General features: G+C 36.2%; 2 protein-coding genes, 1 long non-coding RNA gene and 1 other non-coding gene across 4 annotated transcripts; 3 read left to right on the forward strand and 1 right to left on the reverse strand.

Annotated features, from left to right (window-relative positions):
- Window positions 1-192: 192 nt before the first annotated feature.
- LOC106378690 lies at window positions 193-3,725 on the reverse strand. The gene is given in 15 exon segments (XM_048746981.1): window positions 193-634; window positions 716-788; window positions 882-963; window positions 1,036-1,126; window positions 1,211-1,287; window positions 1,378-1,419; window positions 1,598-1,721; window positions 1,820-1,910; window positions 2,002-2,087; window positions 2,185-2,268; window positions 2,366-2,386; window positions 2,697-2,735; window positions 2,821-2,876; window positions 2,974-3,124; window positions 3,256-3,725. Coding segments are annotated over 15 exon segments (1,269 nt in total). The 5' UTR covers window positions 3,339-3,725; the 3' UTR covers window positions 193-465.
- Window positions 3,726-12,049: 8,324 nt separating this feature from the next.
- Window positions 12,050-12,156, forward strand: LOC125582871. The gene has a single exon (XR_007320312.1). It is a non-coding gene; the product is annotated as a small nucleolar RNA R71 (small nucleolar RNA).
- Window positions 12,157-13,812: 1,656 nt separating this feature from the next.
- LOC106378692 lies at window positions 13,813-17,636 on the forward strand. Its single transcript, XR_007319088.1, has 3 exons — window positions 13,813-15,014; window positions 15,085-15,633; window positions 15,731-17,636. It is a non-coding gene; the product is annotated as an uncharacterized LOC106378692 (long non-coding RNA).
- Window positions 17,637-17,868: 232 nt separating this feature from the next.
- On the forward strand, window positions 17,869-23,414 carry LOC106379847 (apoptosis-enhancing nuclease). Its single transcript, XM_013819708.3, has 6 exons — window positions 17,869-20,209; window positions 20,392-20,543; window positions 20,638-20,768; window positions 20,858-21,285; window positions 21,441-21,521; window positions 22,132-23,414. The coding sequence occupies exons 1-6, from the start codon at window positions 20,169-20,171 to the stop codon at window positions 22,370-22,372; spliced, it is 1,074 nt and encodes a 357-aa protein (XP_013675162.2). The 5' UTR covers window positions 17,869-20,168; the 3' UTR covers window positions 22,373-23,414.
- The last annotated feature ends 639 nt before the right edge of the window (window positions 23,415-24,053 follow it).

The raw sequence follows: 24,053 nt of genomic DNA on the forward strand, positions 1-24,053 counted from the left end.
ATAAATCTGGTGACAACGTTAAATCGGCCAGATAAAGCATCCACCTCTAAAATATCTGTGACTTAAAAATCTGCCACCATATACATGGCAGATGTTAATATAACGACAATTTTAATTAACAGATTTATATCCGGAAAGATTCATTTTCCGTGAAACAAATTTGCCGTTGACGATTTTTTTCAAAATTTAAATGACACTTTTGTAATATACGTATTTGGGTACAACTGTTAATAAGAATATTTTCGTCCATAAAAGTATTTTAGTAATTTAAAACTTTTATGCCTTACTCTAGTAATAACTGGACTAATTTGAATCATTTTTGTAAACTTCCCAATAGAAAACTCTTAAATCTTTCTTTTTCTTTATAGGTTCGTAACGGAAGAGGGTCACCATGTTGAACTCTATGGTTTGTCAACATATCATTGAAATGTGACAAAATTAAAGAAAAACTGAGATTTATGTAGTTTAGAGAATATTCTGAGGCGGTCTAAGTTCTTTTGGGAGCTCACTGAAATTCTCTGCGTCTAAATCGGATTGAAACATTGGTCTCTCCCCCATTTTCCACACAGTCCCTTCAGCGAGATGTTCTTTGTTTGGTGTCAGCATTACGAAGTTTGGATCAGCTCTTTGGTAACTGCAAATGTCAGGAGACTTTATAATTAGAAAGATACAAAACATTGAAATGTGAAAACATATGAAAACTGATTGCACTGACCCAGCTTCCCTTAAGTTATCAACGCGGAGACCGAACCTACATGCTGTTCTTCCAGTCCGATGATTATTGGTCGCTGCATCAAAAATGAGCTCAGCATATTTCATGTTTCATGTACATTATAGTCTAAGAGCTAATGGAAGATTGCTTATAGTTATGGAGGATTTACCTGTAATATTGAATGTGAAAGACGGGTTCCACCACGACTTGAACGCTAATGTGAATGTTGAACTTAGAGCTCCGACTTTACCCTGCATAATATCAGATTGTGAGTTTTATTATCAACATTTCTTGATCCTAAAAAAAAGTAGTAAATGGTTTACCTTCAACAAGAAGTTCTTATTGGCCTACCAAGACGCAGCCATCTACAGAGAAGAATCTGACAGACTGTTTGATGTGTTGGAATCATTAACCCTTCAATACAAGACAAATATTAAAGCTATGTTACCATATAGAAAACATTAGCTACAATGTTTTCATCTCAGAGATGTTCACTACCTTGTTTGTAGCTCAAAACCTAAGTCAATGTAGTTTGTGATTCCAACTACTTTGTTTTCTTCAAAAGGATTTTTCACCTGTTCCAAGTCCAGTTAATGTTAAGCCACAAGTTGTGCTAAATTTATATATCACTAGACTTAGTAATAGATGCATCACAAGAGCCGTACCTGCCTTTGGACCACTAAATGTTGATAGAACGAAGCAATAGACTGCATTTACAACAAGGATAACTGAATCAGAAAGACTAAGAATGCATTAATCACATAAATAATACAAAAGAAAATACTTATATCTAATTGGATAACAATATGGTAAGTGTTTGGGCTAAAGATCTGTACATATAGTCAGCTAAACAACCATGTTTCATCTAGACTTTAAAAGTATGACCTGAGAGTTCCTCGTTAATTCAAGGCCAACGTTGAAAGAAGGGTTTAAGGGGCTTCTTGAACCTAGTCCATAGCTAGCCGCACAGCTCCAATTCCTTACGTCTCTATATTTTTCGGTGTCTTTGCTTTTAATAAACAAAAAGTCACATTACTAGTGGTTGATACCACTTTCAATTAAATAATGCACATATTTTTCATACGTGACAAATGAAATCTATTCAACATTTTACCACATAACGGCTCATATTGCACTCCTACTGTAAGTCTTCCCATCTTTCTTACCAGCCATGCATTCTTTGGCCATTCTTCCTTTGCTGGAATGTGGATTTAAAGGGTCAGCATTGTCTAAGAAAAAGGTAAACAGGAAGTTGTAGAGAAAAAAATAAATGTTGATCTGCTTAGTACTAAAAGGAGAGACAATAGCTCCGAGAGACAAATTTGTTGAGGCATATCTCAACCCCATGATTCCATGTTCGTCAGATAACTTGTCACTACAGAAACAACATATCTTCAATAATATTCTTCATCTTCTAGAAAAACATAAAATCTATAAAACATGACAGGCCTCTTCTCCTAAATGAAACTTACTTCTTTTTCGAAATCAAAGGGGAGACTAGAAATGCTCCAATCCCATATTTAGGACAGAAACCAGAAGACCTCACCCGCAGAACCCTTGATGATAACAAAAAGAGTTATTTCAAAACGTTAAACTACTATAATGAGACGAGTTCCAAGAATATATGAAAGTAGAAAGTAGAACGGAGTGTACGGATTGGTGGTCGATGTTAAGCTAGATGGGCTTCCAACCTAAAACCAATTGGTAATAAGTGGAGTGGTCCATCTATCTTATATATTACTAAAGATCCCTTCCAACTACCGATGTGGGACTTTTGTCCCTAATACGCCCCCTCGAGATGATGGCTCTTTAAGCGTCAATCTCGGAATGTTTGGGCAAGAATCGAGGGCCATCTTTGGGCCGGGTCGATGTGGATCGGGTTGGACTAGGTGGATCGGGCTCTGATACCATGTTAAGCTAGATGGGCCTCCAACCTAATACCAATTGGTGATAGGTTGGAAGCCCATCTAGCTTAACAGTCGACACAGAGAGGTCTACAAAAGTATGAGGATCATCAGCATCACTGCACAAGTTCATAAAAAGATGTTGAGCATTGTTCTTTTTGTTAAAAATAAAAGTTTAAAAACCATATGACATATATGTATTACCTTTGCCAGCGAAACGATGCATCTCCTTCTACTTTACCATCTACAGCGGATGAAACCTTTTACTATTTAAGGAAACTTAAAATTGCACCATCCCTAGTTATTCATGCATGATAGAGTGCTGTTATAAAAGACGAAGAGTTTTTTAAAGGATACTGTTGCAACCAAGTCCACATGAGGGTCATCAGTAGGCTTCAACATAAACTTTGCAGAAAAGTGATCTGCATCTTTAACTTCAAAGTAATCTTCAAAGAGACATTTCAATGCAAGCTTCCCAAAGAGAAAATCGTAAGATGATTCCAACATCCTGCATGCATCACCTCAACATTTGATTAAAAGCTGAACATATGCACGTACTCAAATACATCATGATGCCAGTGGAAATCAATAGAAGGCTTGAGTTTCCGTGTCCTTTATATATACGGTAGAAGACGATACCTGTTACGAGCTGAGAGAGGAGGGTAATCAAAGAGGGGAGGAACGAGCACCACCGGAGGCGGTTTGGCCAGACAGTTCCCCATTATCTAGAAGGAGAGGATTTGTGTATCAGATACTTATACTTGAGCGTCGAAGAATCAAGTGCTGAAGGAGACGGTAATTAGTTAGTAGTGAATGTGGAGGCGAAGAGCGGCGTAGTGTTTGATACGAGAATATAAGATAACTTTTATATAATGTAAACTTTCTTAACTACCTAAAGTAATATCTTTAGATTTACTTGTTTATCAAGTTAGAGTCTTGATCTTCAAGTTTTTTTTTAAATCTTATATATGGGTTTACGGGTTTTACAATTTTGGTTTGCAAATATATATCTTGCTATCTAACGTTTTTTCAACGCACTTTCTTGCTGTGTTTGAATCTTTCAACCACCTAAAATAAAGATTAATAAACTCAACAACCGACTAAAAGAAAAAAAAAACAAATGAAATTAAATAGTTATTACTATTCACTCGGATTTTTTATTTCAAAGGATGGGTTGTCATCATTGTGACTTTTTTTTTTGAAACACAACTTACTTTCATTCAATTTAAAATTCTTCGGTACAATAGAAAGAGAGAATTATCCATCCTCTTTTGACCATAAACAGAAAATACAACAGATAAATAAACCAAACAAGATAGGTCTTCAATCGAAGATGACATCGAATTCGAGACGATGCTTGAATGCATCGGGGGAGCTTTCACGACAATGTCGGACAGCTAGGGAATAGTCACATATTGTGACGTTGAGGTCCAGACTTCATCTACGAGAAATACCGAAGTAATCTCGGTTGCATTTTCTGGTCCCGTGGAGACCGCTCCGCAAGATAGCAAACCGATGAAGAAACTGAAACAAACGCTTGGCAACGAGGCCGAGGAATCATCTCTTTCCAATGGAAGAGGAAATGGTGGTAAGGTTTTCTCCTCTGAAGAGAAGGGTGATGGAGATAGAAACAGTCCCGGTAGATTGACCGGTAAATTCTTCAAACAGGAAAGATACATAAAGTTTGAAACATAGATTTCAGTGAACCCACCCGAAATTTTTATAATACTAGCAAACCCCAATAAAATCACAAAGGCATGATTCGACTTTTTCTTCACTGTTATGGGCTTTGAAGAGCTAGAAAATGGATTAGCAATAACCAACCTCTTAATGGGCCTGGCCCAACCTTCCGAAGCTTGTTCGTCAACACCCGACCAAGCAAAACAAGCAGTGGAGAGGCGAAGGTGGTTGTCGAAGATGGAGGAGATGCTGCCGCTGGATGGATAAAAGACAAACGTCGTTGAGGAGTTATCCTCACCGGAATAAGCAAACCGACCGGTGAGATTTGACGGAGGCCAAGCATGAACATTGATAGCATAGTAGATCTTGTCGGGGAAGATGGTCCGGCAGATGTCGAGACCTCGGGCTTCCGGATCTGGTCGGCGAGTCAGCGGATCCCCATGAGTGCCTTTTCGATGGAGGCTGAGGCAGTGAGGTGGTGTTGCGAGTTAACAGAGGGGAATGGCCGAAGAAGGTCTTCAAATCGGAGGTGGATGTGGGTCATGAAGATGGTGAGACTAGACTGGATGGAGCAAAGAGATAACGGACCAGGTAATAAAGCCTTCCAGGAATCCCTGGAGAAGCCACCTGTTCCGGTGGTGATGAGCTCAACATCCGTAAACATATCTGTGGTCGCCATGGACGGAAAATAACTAAAAAAGACAAAAGAAAAGAGTAAAACAGAGAAAGATGAAGAGAACATGTCGTCGGAACATAACAGAAAGGAGGAGGAGAAAAGCCAACGCCGGCGAGCATCGCCGGCGTCGAAAAACGCTCTCAGATCTGGACTCTCGGTAATCGAGCCAGAGAGGAAACTAGAGTTTTTATTTTCTGTGGTTGCTTTTCAATATTTGCCTTTCCATCATTGTGACTATTACTATACAAAAGACATGAATTTTTTTTTTATTTGATTAGCATGACTATTCGAAAAATCTTGCAAATTCTTTTTGTAGTTAAATTATGTCAACCTATTGAGTAAAAAAAAAACTATCGAGTAAAAGCTGATGCAAGGGCCGAGAGTGTGCATGGCCGCATGGAAATTGGACAAATGCTGATTTAGATCTTTTTCTTTTTGGCAAATAGGCTGATTAGATGTTTTTTTTCCGACAAACAGCTGATTAGATGTTACAAAATGATATATATATATACTAGAATCAAACTCAAATAAGTGTGAAGCGTGATGGATTCCCGCAAAGTTCTAGATGTTTAGTCTCATGAATTTGCACATTTTCGGCCTATAGTATTTCATATATAATATAAGGAGTAGACGTTGGACTTTATTTATGGTTACCCACGTGATCAACCGGATGATTCAAAGACGACTTAATCAAATTAAAATTATTTTAAAGAATCGCTATAAACTCCTGCACATGAATCCATCATCAACTTGCTCGTCTAAATATCACAAAACTATGTTTACAGATATTTATATCAAAGTTGTTGAAATTATAATAATATTTTATAGGATGATTGACCTATTTCCCTTATTTTAATCCTTAAAACTACAGTATACTATTAACTTGCCAACGAACATGAGGCAACGACTTCATGATCATTATTATAGGAGAAATGCTTAGCTCTTTGCATCTACTAACACCATGGCGACTTCCAAATTTACCTTTTTCATCATCCTTTTTCTTTTAGGCCTTACTGAGAAATCCTCGACCGCATCGCGTATAAACTCTCGCAAGAGTTGCAATTTTCCGGCTGTTTATAACTTTGGAGATTCAAATTCAGATACTGGAGCTATCTCTGCGGCTATAGGAGAAGTTCCTCCACCAAACGGAGTTGCCTTCTTTGGAAGATCTGCGGGGAGACATTCTGATGGCCGTCTCATTATACACTTCGTTAGTAAGTGTGTCTTTGATATGTAACATTTAGTTTATTACTGATGCAAGACTTTTCAAGGGTCTAAGATCAAATCAATGTAGTATTAAAGATTGTTGAACCAATCCTAGGTGATTCTAAAGCAAAATGAATGCAAGTTTATGCTTAAGCTAAGTGCGATCCGGTTTTAAAGATTGTATGAACTAAAAACTATAAGCTAATGCAATAAAGTAATGATCTTTCTTTCTCAATTTGAAGTAAAAAGACTCATGGGGCTAGGCATTTGATCTCAGATGATGTAGATTCAATCTAAAGGTGGCAAGATAATCAATCAAACACTTTCCTTATGCCTAGACACTAATCTAAACAAGCTCTATCTCTAGAAGAATGTTCTTTTGGTAAAGCAACTCAAGCATCTAATTTCTTATGTTGAATGTCACTAAAGCAAACATGGAGAACAAATCCAATAGCAATCTTAACTCCTTTAGCAACTAATCTCTTAGGTAAAGAAAGCTAAAAGCATTGAAGAGTTGGTTCAGACATTTCATCATACACCTTGTGGGCAGAAAATGCCTAGAGATCTATTTTAGTCTTGATCAAGACTAAAATAGCATTTGGAACCCTCAACAAGCAAGGAAACAAGTAGATCTAACTTTTAACACCCTAGATCATCTCTAATCACCCTTAATCACCCTAGCCCATGAATCCAAAGATGACTACTCAATACTCTTCATGATGAGCCCAAGAATCAATGATGATTTGGTGCTAATCATGGTTAGTGATCAAGATAATCAAGCAATCACAAGAGAGAAATGATCAAGATAGGATATTTCACCTAAAAGTTCTTTTGTGATTAGATAGAAAAACAAGATCCTCTTCTCTTTGGGGATTACAAGAGTATTTATATGTCTTTGGTAAACCTAATAGTTTCCATTAAAAAGTCTAAAAAGCCCTTAAACATTAAAATTCGAGTGAGGAAAAATATCGACTCGGGTAAGATCTTTGGGGCTCAACCCGCGTAAGCTTCCCCGCGTCAAGCCATTGCCACGCCTTCAGTTCATGCGAGCGGGTACATGACCCCGCGTGAGACTGGTGTTGACGTCTCTTCCGGTGCGAGCGGGTATGCGATCCCGCGTCACTGAACCCGCGTGAGATCGTCGATGCGTCTTCCTGGCCTCGTCCAAGCCGCGTCGTGAACCTGCGGTCTCTTCCATCACTGGCTCGAGTCGCGGAGGTCGTCGCTTCAAGCTTCTGTCGTGGTGGTGGTTGAGCTCGTGCTCTCAGCTCATGGTCGCGTGCTCAGCTCTTCGTCGCCGTCGAGGTCGAGCTTCAACGTCTCGGAGTTTCGACGCGACCAAGCTTCTTCGTCGCTTCTCGTCTTCTCCACCACGGGATCTCTGGTCCAAGTCATCTCCTCCTCGCCGTGATCGGATCTCCAGGCCGTGGTATCCGCCTCCGCCGTCGTGCTCGTCATCTGCTCATAACGGAGGAATCACGATGCAACAATGGTGGATTTAAGACTTTTTGCACATCTGGTCCTTATTCTTTTGGCTATTTACAAATTGACCCCAAAACTATCAAAAGTGCAGAAAGGTCCACCCGAATCAACCTCAAAGTTTCCAATCGTACGATTTAGCCCAGGCGAATATTCAGAATTTGCAACTTTGGTCCCTGGATTCTTGTTAACATCACAGTGGACCCAAAACTTCCAAAATGTGCAATTTAACCCTTGAATTTCGCCCCAAACTTCCAAATGAGCATTCCAACCCCTATGATATGCAAATGAGTATGCAAATCCAACACAAATACTTAAATGCAACCTAAAATGATCATAATAAGCTAAAAAATGAATCTAAAACTTATGAAAATCATGAGATATCAACTCCCCCACACTAGTCCTTTACTTGTCCACAAGTAAACTTTAAAAACAATCAAGAGGGAGATATTTAAAATTGGGAGTTTATAACCAAAAGAAGCACTTTCTAGCCTTCAACCTGACGTCATAAGAAAACATAGCAAATAGCATGAGCAACTCCCTTATTATACTCTAGCTTCTCTAGGCCTATCTATACTCTTATTCTTCTACTCAAGTTGCAATACTCATCAACTAACAAGTTCTTTCAACCAGCTCTCACATTGATTCACACACACACAAGGTGAATTCTCACAAATGGGCACATGATCTCAATCATTTGGCTAGGTAAGCAATGGTCTAAGATGAATGAAAAGAAGGATTCAAATGTTGTCATTTCAAGGTGGTTATCACTCAAGAACAAGGAGCTTGATCATTATGCAAAATTTATCTAAGATTAGAAGCAACTCATGCATACATAGATTCATTCTCATCATTCTACCCCATTCCTAAGTGATTACAAATTCTACACCCATTTCATTCATCCCATAGCCCAAAATGAAAAACACTCACATCACTCACCCAATAAACAACATTCTTTTCTCAAGACTCAACCACTAAGGACCTCTTATTCACTTTTCACATTTCTAAGCTCTAACACTTTTTATTATCCCTTCTCCACTATCTTATTGAATCTTTCTTTTTCTTTTTTTTTCTTCATTTTTTTCTTCATTTTTTTTTTAGAGGGGGAAGATCTCAACCAATACAATCAAGAGCTTTCTTATTTTTCTATTCTAGGTCCCTAGGGATTTTCTTTCTCATGACAATCTTTTGTTCATCAATCTCAACTTTATCACTTCCCAAACCCAAGATATAAACCTTTAAGGAACAAAGACCCCACTCATCATCATAGAAGCTAGCTCAAATGATGACTCTATGCTAGCAAGAGATGAGAACAAATCCATGTCGCTCCCAATACTCTCAAGATTTTGCACATGACAAACTATCAAAAGAGGCCTCACTCATGCAATTCAATGTTTGGTCTCAAAGAATGGTTAGGGTTGTAGGGTATGGAGTGCCATTTGGGTTAACAAAGATTGATATAATGGAATAAGATAACCCAAATGTGTATGAGATCCATGATCAAGTATGCAAGTGCCCATATGCAAGAGAGATTAAGTTCTTTCAAGCCAAGTTCAGTTTGGAGCTGATTTTAAGAACAATGCCAATATCAAGCAAGCAAACAAGTTTCAAGAAGAGTTTTCACGGCTCGAAGCTTACAAGTTTTTTTCAAAAGATGCTTAAGCTACTTGATATGTTTAGCTAGGATGTCAAATTGAGTTCTAGACATGTGTTCTTTACAAGGTTTCTCCCAATGCATGAATGCAATCTAAATGCTTTTAGACTCAATCCTAAAGATGCAAATGATGCAACTAAATGCTTATTTTTGTGATTTTCGAAAATTTTCAATTTTTGTGGATTTTCTATGCAAATAATTATTCACAATGCAATGGATGAGACTTAATGACAAGTAGACAAAACAAAACACAATGTGAGATAGTAGACTCTCCCCCAAACTTACTTCACACAATCTCTTGTGTGAGAATAAGCTCAAAGGAGAGATCTAAGGGAAATACATAAACATGATAACTAAGTATTTACAAAGGTAGAATGCACTTACTTGAAGTTGCCTATCATAAGAGAAGGGAAATGAGGAGGGAGGACTTGTTGTCACCTTGGAATTTTCGACATGACCTTTGGGAATTTTTTAGAATTCCCCCAAACTTGTCCCTAAGCTTATTCAAACACACTAAAGCAAGAAAAAGATATATAAAGATATATACAAAGGATACCATGGGACTTCCTCCCAAGTGAGCTTGTTTTAAGTCTCTAGCTTGACTTTCCTTCCAATTGGCTAATGAAGAGGAGGATCTTTCCCACCTTCAAGAGTGATGGTGAGGACTTGAGAGAGAAGCTCTTGAAGCTTGATTGGATCATCTTGGAGCTGTGAAGTGATGATGGCCTTTGCACTGGAGAATGGTGTAGACTTTCCCTTGCATTTGATGTTGTACTCAATAGCTCCATCCTTGAACTTCATTGGGTGGAGAGTGAGTGTGTGAGGAGGCTTATCAAGAGGTGGAGGATGAGGTTCTTTCACAATCTTCTTCTTGTCATGAGCAGACTTTGTGGCTCTACTCACCTCTTTCTTTTTAGCACTTTCCAAGTGCTTACCACACAGCTCGTTAGAGGACTCTCCAGCAAGATCTTCTTTTACAATACTGACCCCTTCAGCCTTGGTTTTCTCAATGGTGGATGCTCCACAAGTGATTGTTCCACAATACTCAGCAATCATCTTTGGTGATTGTAGTGGATAGGAGACAGCTTTGTTCACATTTACGAGTGTGACCTTCTTGTTGACAAAGTCTATGCAAACTCCTACTGTTGTAAGGAATGGAGTGCCAAGGATCAATGGGACTCTCTTCTCAGTTGCCATCTTCAGAACAGTGAGGTCTATAGGAATGGTGCATGCTCCAATCTTCAAAGGGAAGTCCTTGATGAGACCAATAGGAGTTGTAGAAGAGGAATCTCCAAACTGTAGTGAAGATATGTTTGGCTCCATGCTCTCAATCCCTAGGCTCTTCATCATCTCCATTGAGATCACATTTACACTTGCACCAGAATCAACAAGAGCATCATCAAAAGTGAACTTACCAAGGTTGCAAGGCAAGGTAAACATCCCTTGAGACTTAATCTTAGGGAGGAACTGTGGAGGGATTGGTGGATCAATCTTCATAATGGAGATGTCCAAAAGCTCAGCCACTTCAGCTTGGTGGTCTAGAATGTCATTGATGAGCATCATCTGGACATGAGCTTCACGCATACCCGAGATTTCTGGAAGCCTGACCCCAACATCACTAAGATCTTTTCTAAATTTAGAGAGCACCTTCTTCTGAGCTTTGGTGAGAACTCTTTGGGGGAAAGGGAGTTTATCATAGGGTGATAACTCAACCTTAGTTGCTTCCTCTAGCTTAACCTCTTTCAGCTTGTTGTCAGCCTTGTGCTCAGCTCTTTGCAGATTCGTTGCTTCAACCTTTGTGGCAGCATCTTTCACAATTTGTGCTTCAGCTGTGGCTACAACAAATCTCTCAACTTCCCCAAACTCAGTTCCACATACTAATCTTTCAATCTCATCCTCCTCTTTCTCATGATCACTCAGCTCAATCTTTGGAGAAGTAGTGGAGAAGACAGCATTGCAAGACTCCTTGAGGTTCTTTTCTAGTTTTCCTGGTAAAGACCCCCATTGGCTGCTTGGAGGATGAAGGCATAGAAGCAACTTGACTCTCCAAAGCCTTGAGATGAGAGGCAAGTTGCATGTACTTGTTGTTGAGGTCAGCATAGTTCCCATCAATCTTTGCATGGATGTTCTTGAACTCATAAATCATGGTCTTCTCATTTCTGGCCTGAAATTCCAAGAGTTGCTTGAACATAGAATCCACACTTGAATCTGGAGCTTGAGCTTGAGAAGAACGTCCTTGAGTCTGAGGAGATTGGTTGGCTTGAGGATAGTTCTGCTTGGCTTGGTAACCTCCTTGTTGATTGTTGTAGTAAGGTCTTTGCTGAGAGTTGTTTTGGTACTGAAAATTGGATTCCTTCCTGTACCAAGAACCATTGTTGTTGATGAAGCATACCTCTTCTTGACCTTCCAAACCATCAACCTCATTGACCTTGGGAGGAAGCTCTTGAATAGGACCACCCACAAAGTTCATCTGCTCCTGTTTAGCTTGGTTGGAAAGAAGCAAATCCATCTTCTCTTGCAAGGACTTGATCTCTTTCTTTGTCTGCTGATCATCACTTCTGTTGACCCTATCATGCTCCTCACTGTAGACTGAGTCACTCTTGGCCATGTTCTCTACCAGTTCCTCTGCCTCTTCCTCAGTTCTTCCCAAAAAGAAACCATTGCTGGCAGTATCAAGCCTGTTTCGGCATTGTGGTAGAGCTCCTCTATAGAAGGTGCTAAGTGAACTCTCCTTGCTGAAACCATGATGAGGGCATTGAGACCAATAGCCCTTGAACCTCTCCCATGCTTCACTGAAGCTCTCTAGACCTTTCTGTTGAAACCCAGAGATTTCGTTCCTGATCTTAGCTGTCCTTGAAGTAGAGAAGAATTTATCTAGGAAAGCTCTCTTGCACTCATCCCAAGTAGTGACAGTGTCACTTGGAAGAGTCTTCTCCCAGTGGTGTGCTTTGTCTCCCAAAGAGAAAGGGAACAACTTCAACTTGAAAGCATCTTCAGAAACACCATTTGTCTTGGACAAGCCACAATACTTATCAAACTTGTACAAGTGATCAAAAGGGTCTTCAGCAGCAAGACCATGATACTTGTTGTTCTCTATGGTATTGAGCAGCCCTGACTTGATCTCAAAGTTTTTGTTCTTCACAACTGGTGCTCTGATTCCCAACATATGACCATTAATGTGAGGTTGATCATAGGCTCCAATGGCACGAGCATGACGCTGTGGATGTTGTGGCTGGTGCTGTGGTCTTAAAGGATCAGCTCTTGGATTAATGCCTCCGTGGGCATCACCATCTTGAGGCAGATTCTCCATATCAAACCCCAACCTTTGCAAGTGAGCCTGTTGCTCTACTTCTCTTCTCTGTCTTGCTATCTCCCTCTCAAGTGCTCTAATGTCTTCAACTCTTGGAACTAGGTTTGTTGGACCTCTACTCCTTGTGTTCATACACCTGAAATGCAAAGGGAGAAGAACAAAGAGAAGCAATAACACAATTAAATAAAAATTGACTTAGTCTCAAGCAAATGACTAAATCTCAATGTCACAATCAACTTAGAATTTGGCAACGGCGCCAATTTGATGCAGGACTTTTCAAGGGTCTAAGATCAAATCAATGTAGTATTAAAGATTGTCGAACCAATCCTAGGTGATTCTAAAGCAAAAGGAATGCAAGTTTATGCTTAAGCTAAGTGCGATCCGGTTTTAAAGATTGTATGAACCAAAAACTATAAGCTAATGCAATAAAGTAATGATCTTTCTTTCTCAATTTGAAGTAAAAGGACTCATGGGGCTAGGCATTTGATCTCAGGTGATGTAGATTCAATCTAAAGGTGGCAAGATAATCAATCAAACACTTTCCTTATGCCTAGACACTAATCTAAACAAGCTCTATCTCTAGAGGAATGTTCTTTTGGTAAATCAACTCAAGCATCTAATTTCTTAGGTTCAATGTCACTAAAGCAAACATGGAGAACAAATCCAATAGCAATCTTAACTCCTTTAGCAACTAATCTCTTAGGTAAAGAAAGCTAAAAGCATTGAAGAGTTGGTTTAGACATTTCATCATACACCTTGTGGGCAGAAAATGCCTAGAGATCTATTTTAGTATGATCGAGACTAAAATAGCATTTGGAACCCTCAACAAGCAAAGAAACAAGTAGATCTAACTTTTAACACCCTAGATCATCTCTAATCACCCTTAATCACCCTAGCCCATGAATTCAAAGATGACTACTCAATACTCTTCATGATGAGCCCAAGAATCAATGAAATCACCCTAGCCCATGAATTCAAAGATGACTACTCAATACTCTTCATGATGAGCCCAAGAATCAATGATGATTTGGTGCTAATCATGGTTAGTGATCAAGATAATCAAGCAATCACAAGAGAGAAATGATCAAGATAGGATATTTCACCTAAAAGTTCTTTTGTGATTAGATAGAAAAACAAGATCCTCTTCCCTTTGGGGATTACAAGAATATTTATATGTCTTTTGTAAATCTAATAGTTTCCATTAAAAAGTCAAGCCCTTAAAACATTAAAATTCGAGTGAGGAAAAATATCGACTTGGGTAAGATCTTTGGGGCTCAACCCGCGTAAGCTTCCCCGCGTCAAGCCATCGCCACGCCTTCAGTTCATGCGAGCGGGTACATGACCCCGCGTGAGACTGGTGTTGACGTCTCTTCCGGTGCGAGCGGGTATGCGATCCCGCGTCACTGAACCCGCGTGAGATTGTCGATGCGTCTTCCTGGCCTCGTCCAAGCCGCGTCGTGAACCTGCGGTCTCTTCCATCACTGGCTCGACTCGCGGAGGTCGTCGCTTCAAGCTTCTGTCGTGGTGGTGGTTGAGCTCGTGCTCTCAGCTCGTGGTCGCGTGCTCAGCTCTTCGTCGCCGTCGAGATCGAGCTTCAACGTCTCGGAGTTTCGACGCGACCAAGCTTCTTCGTCGCTTCTCGTCATCGGCTTCTCCACCACGGGATCTCTGGTCCAAGTCATCTCCTCCTCGCCGTGATCGGATCTCCAGGCCGTGGTATCCGCCTCCGCCGTCGTGCTCGTCATCTGCTCGTAACGGAGGAATCACGATGCAACAATGGTGGATTTGAGACTTTTTGCACATCTGGTCCTTATTCTTTTGGCTATTTACGAATTGACCCCAAAACTATCAAAAGTGCAGAAAGGTCCACCCGAATCAACCCCAAAGTTTCCAATCGTACGATTTAGCCCAGGCGAATATTCAGAATTTGCAACTTTGGTCCCTGGATTCTTGTTAACATCACAGTGGACCCAAAACTTCCAAAATGTGCAATTTAACCCTTGAATTTCGCCCTAAACTTCCAAATGAGCATTCCAACCCTATGATATGCAAATGAGTATGCAAATGCAACACAAAGACTTAAATGCAACCTAAAATGATCATAATAAGCTAAAAAATGAATCTAAAGCTTATGAAAATCATGAGATATCAATTACAACCTATAAACAGTATTTGTAATGAATTTTTTGCAGCCGAGAATCTGACGTTGCCGTATCTAACACCGTACTTGGATTCGGTTGGAGCTAATTATCGGCATGGGGCTAATTTTGCGACTGGCGGTTCTTGCATCCGCCCCACCGTTGCTTGTTTTAGTCAGTTCCATCTTGGAACTCAAGTGTCTCAGTTCATTCACTTCAAGACTCGTACATTGTCTCTTTACAACCAAACCAACGGTGAGTTAAACCGGTTGAGCATTCCAATTACCAAACCGGAGTTGAAAATGATTTCCTATTTGTGAAACAGGAAAAACTCCATTCTGCAAAGGAGTCCTTGCACGGCCTAAAGATTTCTCAAAGGCTCTTTATACTTTCGATATCGGTCAGAATGATCTCGCCATCGGGTTCCAAAACATGACAGAGGAACAACTCAAAGCAACTATACCGGCAATCATCGAAAGCTTCACTACTGCTATAAAAGTAAGTAACAAAATGAACGGTATGATTATCATAAAGTTCAATATTACTCATCTAAATTTTTTAATGACATCATACTTTATAGTTTATACTGATTGGTATATATTTTTTTAGTTGCTGTTCAAAGAAGGAGCAAGATTCTTCTCAATTCACAACACCGGACCAACGGGTTGTTTACCCTATCTTCTGAAATCATTTCCGGCTACACCGCGAGATCAGTATGGTTGCTTGAAGCCTCTAAACAATGTGGCAATTGAGTTCAACAAACAACTCAAGCAGAAAATCTCTGAACTGAACAAAGAGTTACCTTATTCTCTCTTAACTTATGTTGATGTCTACTCAGCCAAAAGCCATTTGATCACCAAAGCAAAGAATCTTGGTTAATACTAAACTGAAATTTCATTAGACCAAACATTCCCAATTACCCAGTCCTCCTTAGCTTCATTAACATATCTCATTATCTTCTCTAATTTCAGGTTTTGTTGATCCTTTTGATTATTGTTGCGTTGGGGCGGTCGGACGTGGAATGGGATGCGGAAAGACAATATTTCCAAATGGAACAGAACTTTATAGTTCTTCGTGCCAAAACCGAAAAAATTTCATAAGCTGGGATGGTATACATTACTCGGAAACCGCGAATATGCTAGTCGCAAATCGGATCCTCGATGGATCAATATCCAATCCGCCTATCCCAACCCAAAAAGCTTGCAAGCTTACGAAAAATGTAGTTGGCAAAATATGAATTAATAAATGTTTAAGAATAGCCGAATGGTTTGATTCTGCCGTTATCTAATCATTGTCGACTGTTGGAGGGTGCTCTTTTCTTTTAACTCGTTCGCAGCTCGAAACCCTATTAGATACTCCCTCAGTTCCACGAAGATAATTTTTTTAGTATTTTCACACATATTAAGAAAACACTGCCATAATAAATGTATAATTTTATGTAATTTTTAATTTTCAATAACTTTTAACCAATAATAATTCAATAAAGTCAATTAATTTTCTTGAAGTTTACAATTTTTTCATAGAAAACACAAAAAATATATCTTTCTCAAAACAAACTTTTTTTCTAAAAAATTTATCGTTAAGGAACGGAGGGAGTGTTATTTAGTACTTCCTCTGTTTCAATTTTCTTTTTGTCACCACTTCTTCTGTTTCAATATATTTGATGTTTTAGATTATTTTTTATTTCATGATTAAATTTTGTTTTCGTCAATTGTAATTGTTTCTTTCTATTTATAATTAAATAAATTGATTTTTAATTATATTTTAATGATATTTCTGATAAAAAAGATACTTCCTCCATTTCAAATAGATGTTTTCATGAAGTTTTTGAAGTTTCAAAATAGACTATGTTTTTATATTTCAATGTGACTTTTAACTTTATCAAAAACTGTGTAACCAATGATATTTTGTATTTTATTTTGTAATTGGTTGAATAATTTTAAATTTATATTTAATGATACTTTTTAAACGAAAAATAAGTTTCTTAATTGTTGTGCATTAGCGTAAAACTTCATGTATTTTGATATATAATGATTAGTTTTCTTAATATTTGTTCATGTGTAAAACATTATATAATATGAAACATTATCATTATTCAATATTCTCTCCATTTCTAAATATAAGATGTTTAAAGAGTTTTTGATGTTTTAATGTGTAAGATGTTCCATAAATAATCTTTTGACATTGTTAAAATTTGTGTAACCAATTATATTTACTAGTCTATTTTGTAATTGATTGAATAGTTTATAATTATAGTTTTATGTCCTATTAGATTAAAAAATAATTTTTTTAATATGCATGTTTTAGATGAAACATTTTATATTTAGGAACGGATAGAATAACTTTTGGGTTAATGTTTTTTGTTCTTTATTTTCTTTTAACTCAAAGCAACTATATCGGCAATCATCGGAAGCTTCACTACTGCTATGAATAGATGTTTCAAAATTATTTTCCAATTAGAAAGATATATAATATAGGCAAAAAACCCACCAAACTGAACCACATATATAGGTAAAAATAAATTCCATCGTAAAACTAAAATCCAAAAAGCTTATTGATTTTCTTGGTCAAACAAGCATCTTTAAATCTTTTTAAAGGTTCTCTGAATTTACATTTTTATCAAATTACTTTTCTTTCCCACCTTTTACAAGCAAAAAAACAAAAGAGAAGAACATTATGTTTGCTTTAGGTGTACGAATGGTTGTGGAGGAAGGTTGACTGCCTCATAGTGGCTTCATGTTTTTCCAATGAGTCCATGGCCAATTCATTCTTGTATGCATGTATCTCTTTCTATTTAGATTTCAGTGAAGTTAAAGAATAATGAGAAATGTTATACCTCGATTTATAGAGGAAAATAATCTTTAAAACTAGCTAGACGTAGTTAACTCAACGGGCCGACTATAATGATGTTATTTTAGTTATGTCGAATTTGAATTATATTCTAAAATATCACGTTTAGGGATAGATGATTTACGCATTTTAGATATACCATAAGGTTAATCATCTACCTACAAAATATCTGTCACCCCAAAATTCATGGTTAATTAACTAACGGTATTATACTACTAACATATATTTGGGCTTGAGTAGCATAAGATGTAGCTTTATATAATTTTCTGTAGAATTAATATTTTCTATTTTTTCTGTGACTGTATAAATTTTTGTTGTTGAATTTTGGTTATAGATTTGAGGAGATTTAGTCATTTACTTGTAAATTTTCTAAAACAAAGACATAAGTGTTCTAGGCATTTTGCTTTCTAAAGCTTAAAAAAATACTATAGTTTTAATTTTTTTTTTCTAAAGCACTATTGAAAGAGATTTGTGATTTAGAAAAAAAATGGCTGTAAAAATATATATATTCTATCACTTGCCAATCATCACCTTTGTTTCTTACATTAGTTCCAACTTTTATTATTGCTGGGGTTAGGTCAAATATGAGACATTTTGTCATACTCCGGATATTATACGAATCAGCCCGTTGCAATATAACTATAGCCTCAGTTAAAAAAGAAGAAGATAACTATAATTTTTGCAGATAAATATAACGCTTATAACAATATCAGTGGAAGTAAAAAAGTTAAAATGTTTATGACATGAGGTTTTATGTAAGGAAATCTGATAAAAAGTGTATATTTCTAGAAAGAGCTAAATAGTTTGTGGGGTTTTTTAAAGAGTTTTATATGTAGTTTGATTTTGTTAGTCTAAATATATATATGAATAGATGTAGTCATGAAACATGACAACAGAGCATCCGAATATGGAGAATATGCTAACTTTGTCAACCTAAATACATTTTTTTTGGGGTAAAATGTAAAGATATTATTACCAAGCTTTTCAATTTTTCGACAGAAATACAATGGAGACAAGAAGCGGACGAAAGAAAATAAAACCTAAACAACAACTCGATCTATCTAGCCGAAACCGACCCAACAAGCAAAACCGCTGATCAGAGGCATCAGCTTATTCCACACTTACCACTTGCCGCAAAAAGAAGAGCCCGTTAAAACGAGAGTCAGACCTAAATACATGTGCAAGGACCAGCCATGCCATGCCGCCTCTAAAGACAAACTTAAATATATGTGGAACAAGAATTTCATGAACAAAATATGTGTATACAAATGCGGAAAATGTATAATTCAAAAATGAAGATTGTGCTATTAATTGAGGGAAAATCTTAATGAATGTGAATAAGTCTATGATAAATTCAAGTTAAAGGCTCACAGTTCTGGCATTCTGTTTAGAATTTGTTTCATTTCAGTTTTCACATGTTTGGTTTTTACGATTCTAGCATATCATATATCTATAGGAATTTTAATGTTTGTGCCAATTCTTTTGCAAAATTGTCTAGAACGTGAATTTTATTATTTTCCTCTAGAAGACAGAAGATCATTATTCTTTGGAACAAATTTTCTTCGGACCAATATTTGTTTTAATTAAATGCCGGCTAGTTGACAAAAAAATAAACAATGCATTGTAGTACTGTAAATTATTATGGATGAAACGTATTGAGGAAATATTTTTAACCAAAACACATTCTTACTTTTATTTTCGAGGCAAGAAATGCTAGATAGGTGTATATACACTGTCTGATACCAAAGGACCATTAGCTTTTTCTGTTTCTTTAACACAATTTTGCTCATGAATAATACTTTTTATCAGAAATCGGAATCTTTTTGGATCAAACACTATAAATTAGAATCTTAGACTTGGCCCATTGATCGGTCAAAAAGATAGTATTCTAAGTGTATGTTCCAAAAACTTCAAATCTCTAGAATGTCACCCTCTTGAGAAATAATTGAAGTAAAAAAAAATCAGAGTTTAAAACACATGTTATCATAGTCTTATTTTAATCATCCATTAACAATTTGTAACTCAATGTTCGAGAGACATTATTTTAATAACATAATTAATTACTTGATGTTTGTATTTGTGTTTATATATTTTTTCCATGCAATCACTTGGTATTCCCTTAGGTACCGGTTCTTGTTTATAAGAAAACTCGATGGAAATCAAGTAGTATTCACACACAACGTGCACACATATGCTAGTAGCATCTTAATATCGTTCAAGACACATGAGAAGTACAATTGTGATTCTTTTTTTTTACCATAAGAAGCGACCCCACCGCAGGCATCCACTTCAATTTGTGTTTGTTTGTTTTTGTAATAATCTTATCAAAACATTTTTTATAAAAAAAATAATCTTATCAAAACTCTAAACGGTCATATCAGAGAATGGTCAGCTTTGCTTTTCTTCTCATTCTTCTATATATTCATCTATAAATACCTTCTCACACCTTCTCCATTCTGCACACACATCTATAATACAAAAAGGATCATCAAAACAGTTGTTTAAACTCTCTCATCTCTTAAGTTGCTACGTTTTTGTTTGTATTTTCCGATACGTACCATGGATTGCAGATCATCTATGGAGTCATCGGAAACCCTAAGGTAACCTATCTTCCATCGTACGTGTATTATATTATATCAAGCGTTTATATGAAAATATCGAAAAGAACTCATGGAGGATGTCATCCAGTATCACACCCAAATTCTATAATCAATTGATGAAAAATAAGAAATAAAGTTTTTCTTAATTTATAGTTTTTATACATATGTACACGCACGTGCAGGAACAAGTGCGCAGCTTGTTATAAACAATTCAACAAATTCGAACATTTAGTGGAGCACATGAAGATCTCGTATCACTCCGGTCATGAGCCTATGTGTGGCGTTTGCAAGAAACATTGCCGTTCTTTTGAGTCCCTCCGGGAACATCTCATAGGTAAATGATAAGCTATATATATTAAGAGAAATATATCGTTTTATATATTCACGACGCATATGTGTATTTATTTTTTATTGTGCTATATTATTAGGGCCATTGCCAAAACAAGAATGCAAGAACATTTTCAGCTTTCGCGGATGCAGATTCTGCTTGATGATCCTCGAAACCCCGAACGCTCGTAGGATCCATCAAGAGAGATGCCAATTTTCGAGCGTCAATGCTGTAATCTTTTCTTCTAATATTTGCGCAAATTAAAATTGTTAATAATCAACCGCATAACAATATATTCTTACATATTTTCTATGTATCAGGGATTGACGACTCGTATGGCGGCCTTAGGCGTAAGAGATAAGGCCATGATCGACTACACGTCGTCTAGATCCCCAAAAGTGGTTGCACTCTCTTGCAAGATGGTAGGAGGGGGAAGCGACGGGTCGCTGGATCTATGCGCAAGGGTTTGCATAACGGATGAGAGCGACAACGTTGTGTTCCATACGTACGTGAAACCGCCAATGCCCGTGACGAACTATAGGTATGAGAAGACCGGCATACGTCCGGAGAATCTAAGGGACGCAATGCCCTTGAAACATGCACAAAGAAAGATTCAAGAGTTTCTTTGTAATGGAGAACCCATGTGGAAGATTCGTCCAAGAGGTGGGAAAGGGAGGATTCTCGTGGGACATGGCCTCGATCACGATCTTGACCGCCTTCAACTTGAATATCCTTCTTCCATGATAAGGTGGCATTTCTATAAAGAAAAACAAAATATAAAGAGGATATATACGTATATAACTAGATTCCTTTAGTGTTACTTGAAATCTTTCAATATAGCCCATGATTTTATGTGTGTTTTTTATATGACGGGATTTTGTATCATTTTATTGCTGTATGTAGGGATACTGCGAAATACCCTCCGTTGATGAAAACAAGCAAGCTGAGCAATTCCCTCAAGTACTTGACCCAAGCCTATCTCGGGTAATATATCTAATTTTGTTTTTGTAATAATATTTTCGAACCTAACACATTAATTTGGAAAATGATTATAGATGCATGCATACATTACCTATATTGATACACATATATATCATAATAGGTGGGTATTGATGTTTGTATGGGCTTAAATGGGAGGGCTTCAAAACGTAAGATTTACATGTTTTCAAATATATTCATTTCAAAATTTACACATAAACATATATACTTTGTGTGATTAGAACTATCATTGAAGTAAATAAAATGAAATCATTATAACAAAAAGGAATTTACATGGTTAGAAATTTTACTTTACCCTAGATACTTAATACTTATTAGCGTAGATTTTCCTTACATCAACCTGTTTATTTCATTTTCTTTTCTTTTTAACGCAAATATATAGTTCCAATAGTATTTACCCTTGTTTTCTGTATGTAAAATTTTAGGGATGAGTAGTGTGTATGCCTCATACCATATGTTCCATATATAATCTATGTTCGTGTCTACCAACCGTATAAGTAATCTAAAACACTTGAGATCAATTATATACACATTAATTGTCTAATGTTCAAGAATCAAGACCATATATTAATGACGATTATTGATGTGCTTATAGGTATGATGTTCATGTTGGGATACAAGACCCATACGAAGATTGTGTAGCGACGATGAGGCTTTACACGAGAATGAGATATCAGAAACACAAGATTGAAGCTTATCCTTTAGCTGCCGACGCGCACAACCGTAGCAATCAAGTGGCTTGGAGGCAGAACGAGTTCGAGAGGATGTCTCCTGATGAAATGCTTTCCATCTCTCGATCCGACTACTATTGCTGGTGCTTGGACTCCCTCGCCTGATTTCTAAAACTATGGGGTTAAGTTGAGGAATTTCACATAATAACTTCGTAAACTTTTTTCAAGATATTAAATTTAGTAGCGTAATGTCGAATAAGAATCAGTTGTTATTTTTAATATATACTAGTATCTAAATTTTATAGTATGTGTCGTGTGAGACGCATAAATTGTTACTGTACTTGTAATAATGCATTGCTTTTCAATGATTAATTACTTTTAGTTTAAAATTAATTACTAATTAGTACTTGTACATCTCTGTTTGTTTTAGACTTTTAATCCATATAAAAATTATGCAAAATTTCTATTTTTTGAAACACACATAATACAATAGTAAGTAGTAAGACATTTTTTTCTCAAACACGGTATGCATTAAAAATATGGTTATTAACATGAATAGGTAATCGCACGGGAACTCGTTTTATAAAGAAAAATATGCCACATTTTATATAACTATTTAGGAAAAATACAAGTGTAACATAATTTTCTTCTATGCAGTTTTATTCATTTACTGATAATACTAAAAATATATATTTTGTTTATAGGTTGGTTGTAATAAAATTATAAATATGTCAATACCAAATAAGATATATGTCTTGTTATCCGTTTGACTAATTTATTTAGAAATATCGAAACCAACTGAATATTTGAAACTAATTAAAAAATAAACACATTCTAATATTACCATTTACTAAATTAATAAGGTAATTTATAACGATAACTCAAATATTCATGATTTATTTGAAACCATGTAAGACGTATGTGGTCAAAAATATGATTTGATGGTAATTTTTAGATATCTTCTTCCTTAACATATCACACATACATTTATCTACTTTTTCATTTGTATCTTCTATAAAGTAAATTATTTTCAAAGAATTACATACTTACAAATTAAAGAAAAGAGATTTTGGTATAACAATACACAAATTGAAAGGATCTTAAATTGTTTGTGACAATGTAAATATCATTATTTTTGATATATCAAGAAATTCAAAATTTCATCAAAAAAATATATAAGAGACACTTATTAAGATATTTTAACAATTTTTAAAAATAATTATTTTATGATAATAAGACACAACTTTTAAAACTAATAATTATATAAAGACAATTATTGTAAATTAAATTCTTTAAGACACTTTTCCAATAGTTGCATGTTGGAAGAACAAAAATAATATTAGTTTTTTATGAAGACACAACTGTTTAAACTAATAATTATAGAAAGACATTTATTTGGATATTTTAACTACTTTAATTTTTTTATTCAATAGTTGCATGTTGGAAAAACAAAACTAATATTCTCCTTTTAATGAAAAGACACAATTCTTAACATTATGTGAAAATAATTTGTGTTTTATAATAAGAAGATACAATCTTAAAACTAATAATTATACACTTATTGAGATATTTTAATTACTTAAAAAAAGTCTCAATAATTGCATATTGAAAAAACAAAACAATGTGTGCTTTTCAATGAAAACACACAACTCTTACCATTATGTTTAAGAATATTTTTCTTTTTACAATGAGAAGATACAACTCTTAAAAGTAATAATTGTAGAAATACACTTAATGAAATATTTTAAATACTTTCTAAAAATATCCGATAGTTACATGTTGGAAAAAAAATAATGTTAGTTCTTTATGAAAAGTCACAACCTTTAACATTAAATGAGAATCCTAT

The sequence above is a fragment of the Brassica napus genome, chromosome C2 (genome assembly GCF_020379485.1).
Source record: "Brassica napus cultivar Da-Ae chromosome C2, Da-Ae, whole genome shotgun sequence".
Classification (NCBI taxonomy): domain Eukaryota; kingdom Viridiplantae; phylum Streptophyta; class Magnoliopsida; order Brassicales; family Brassicaceae; genus Brassica; species Brassica napus.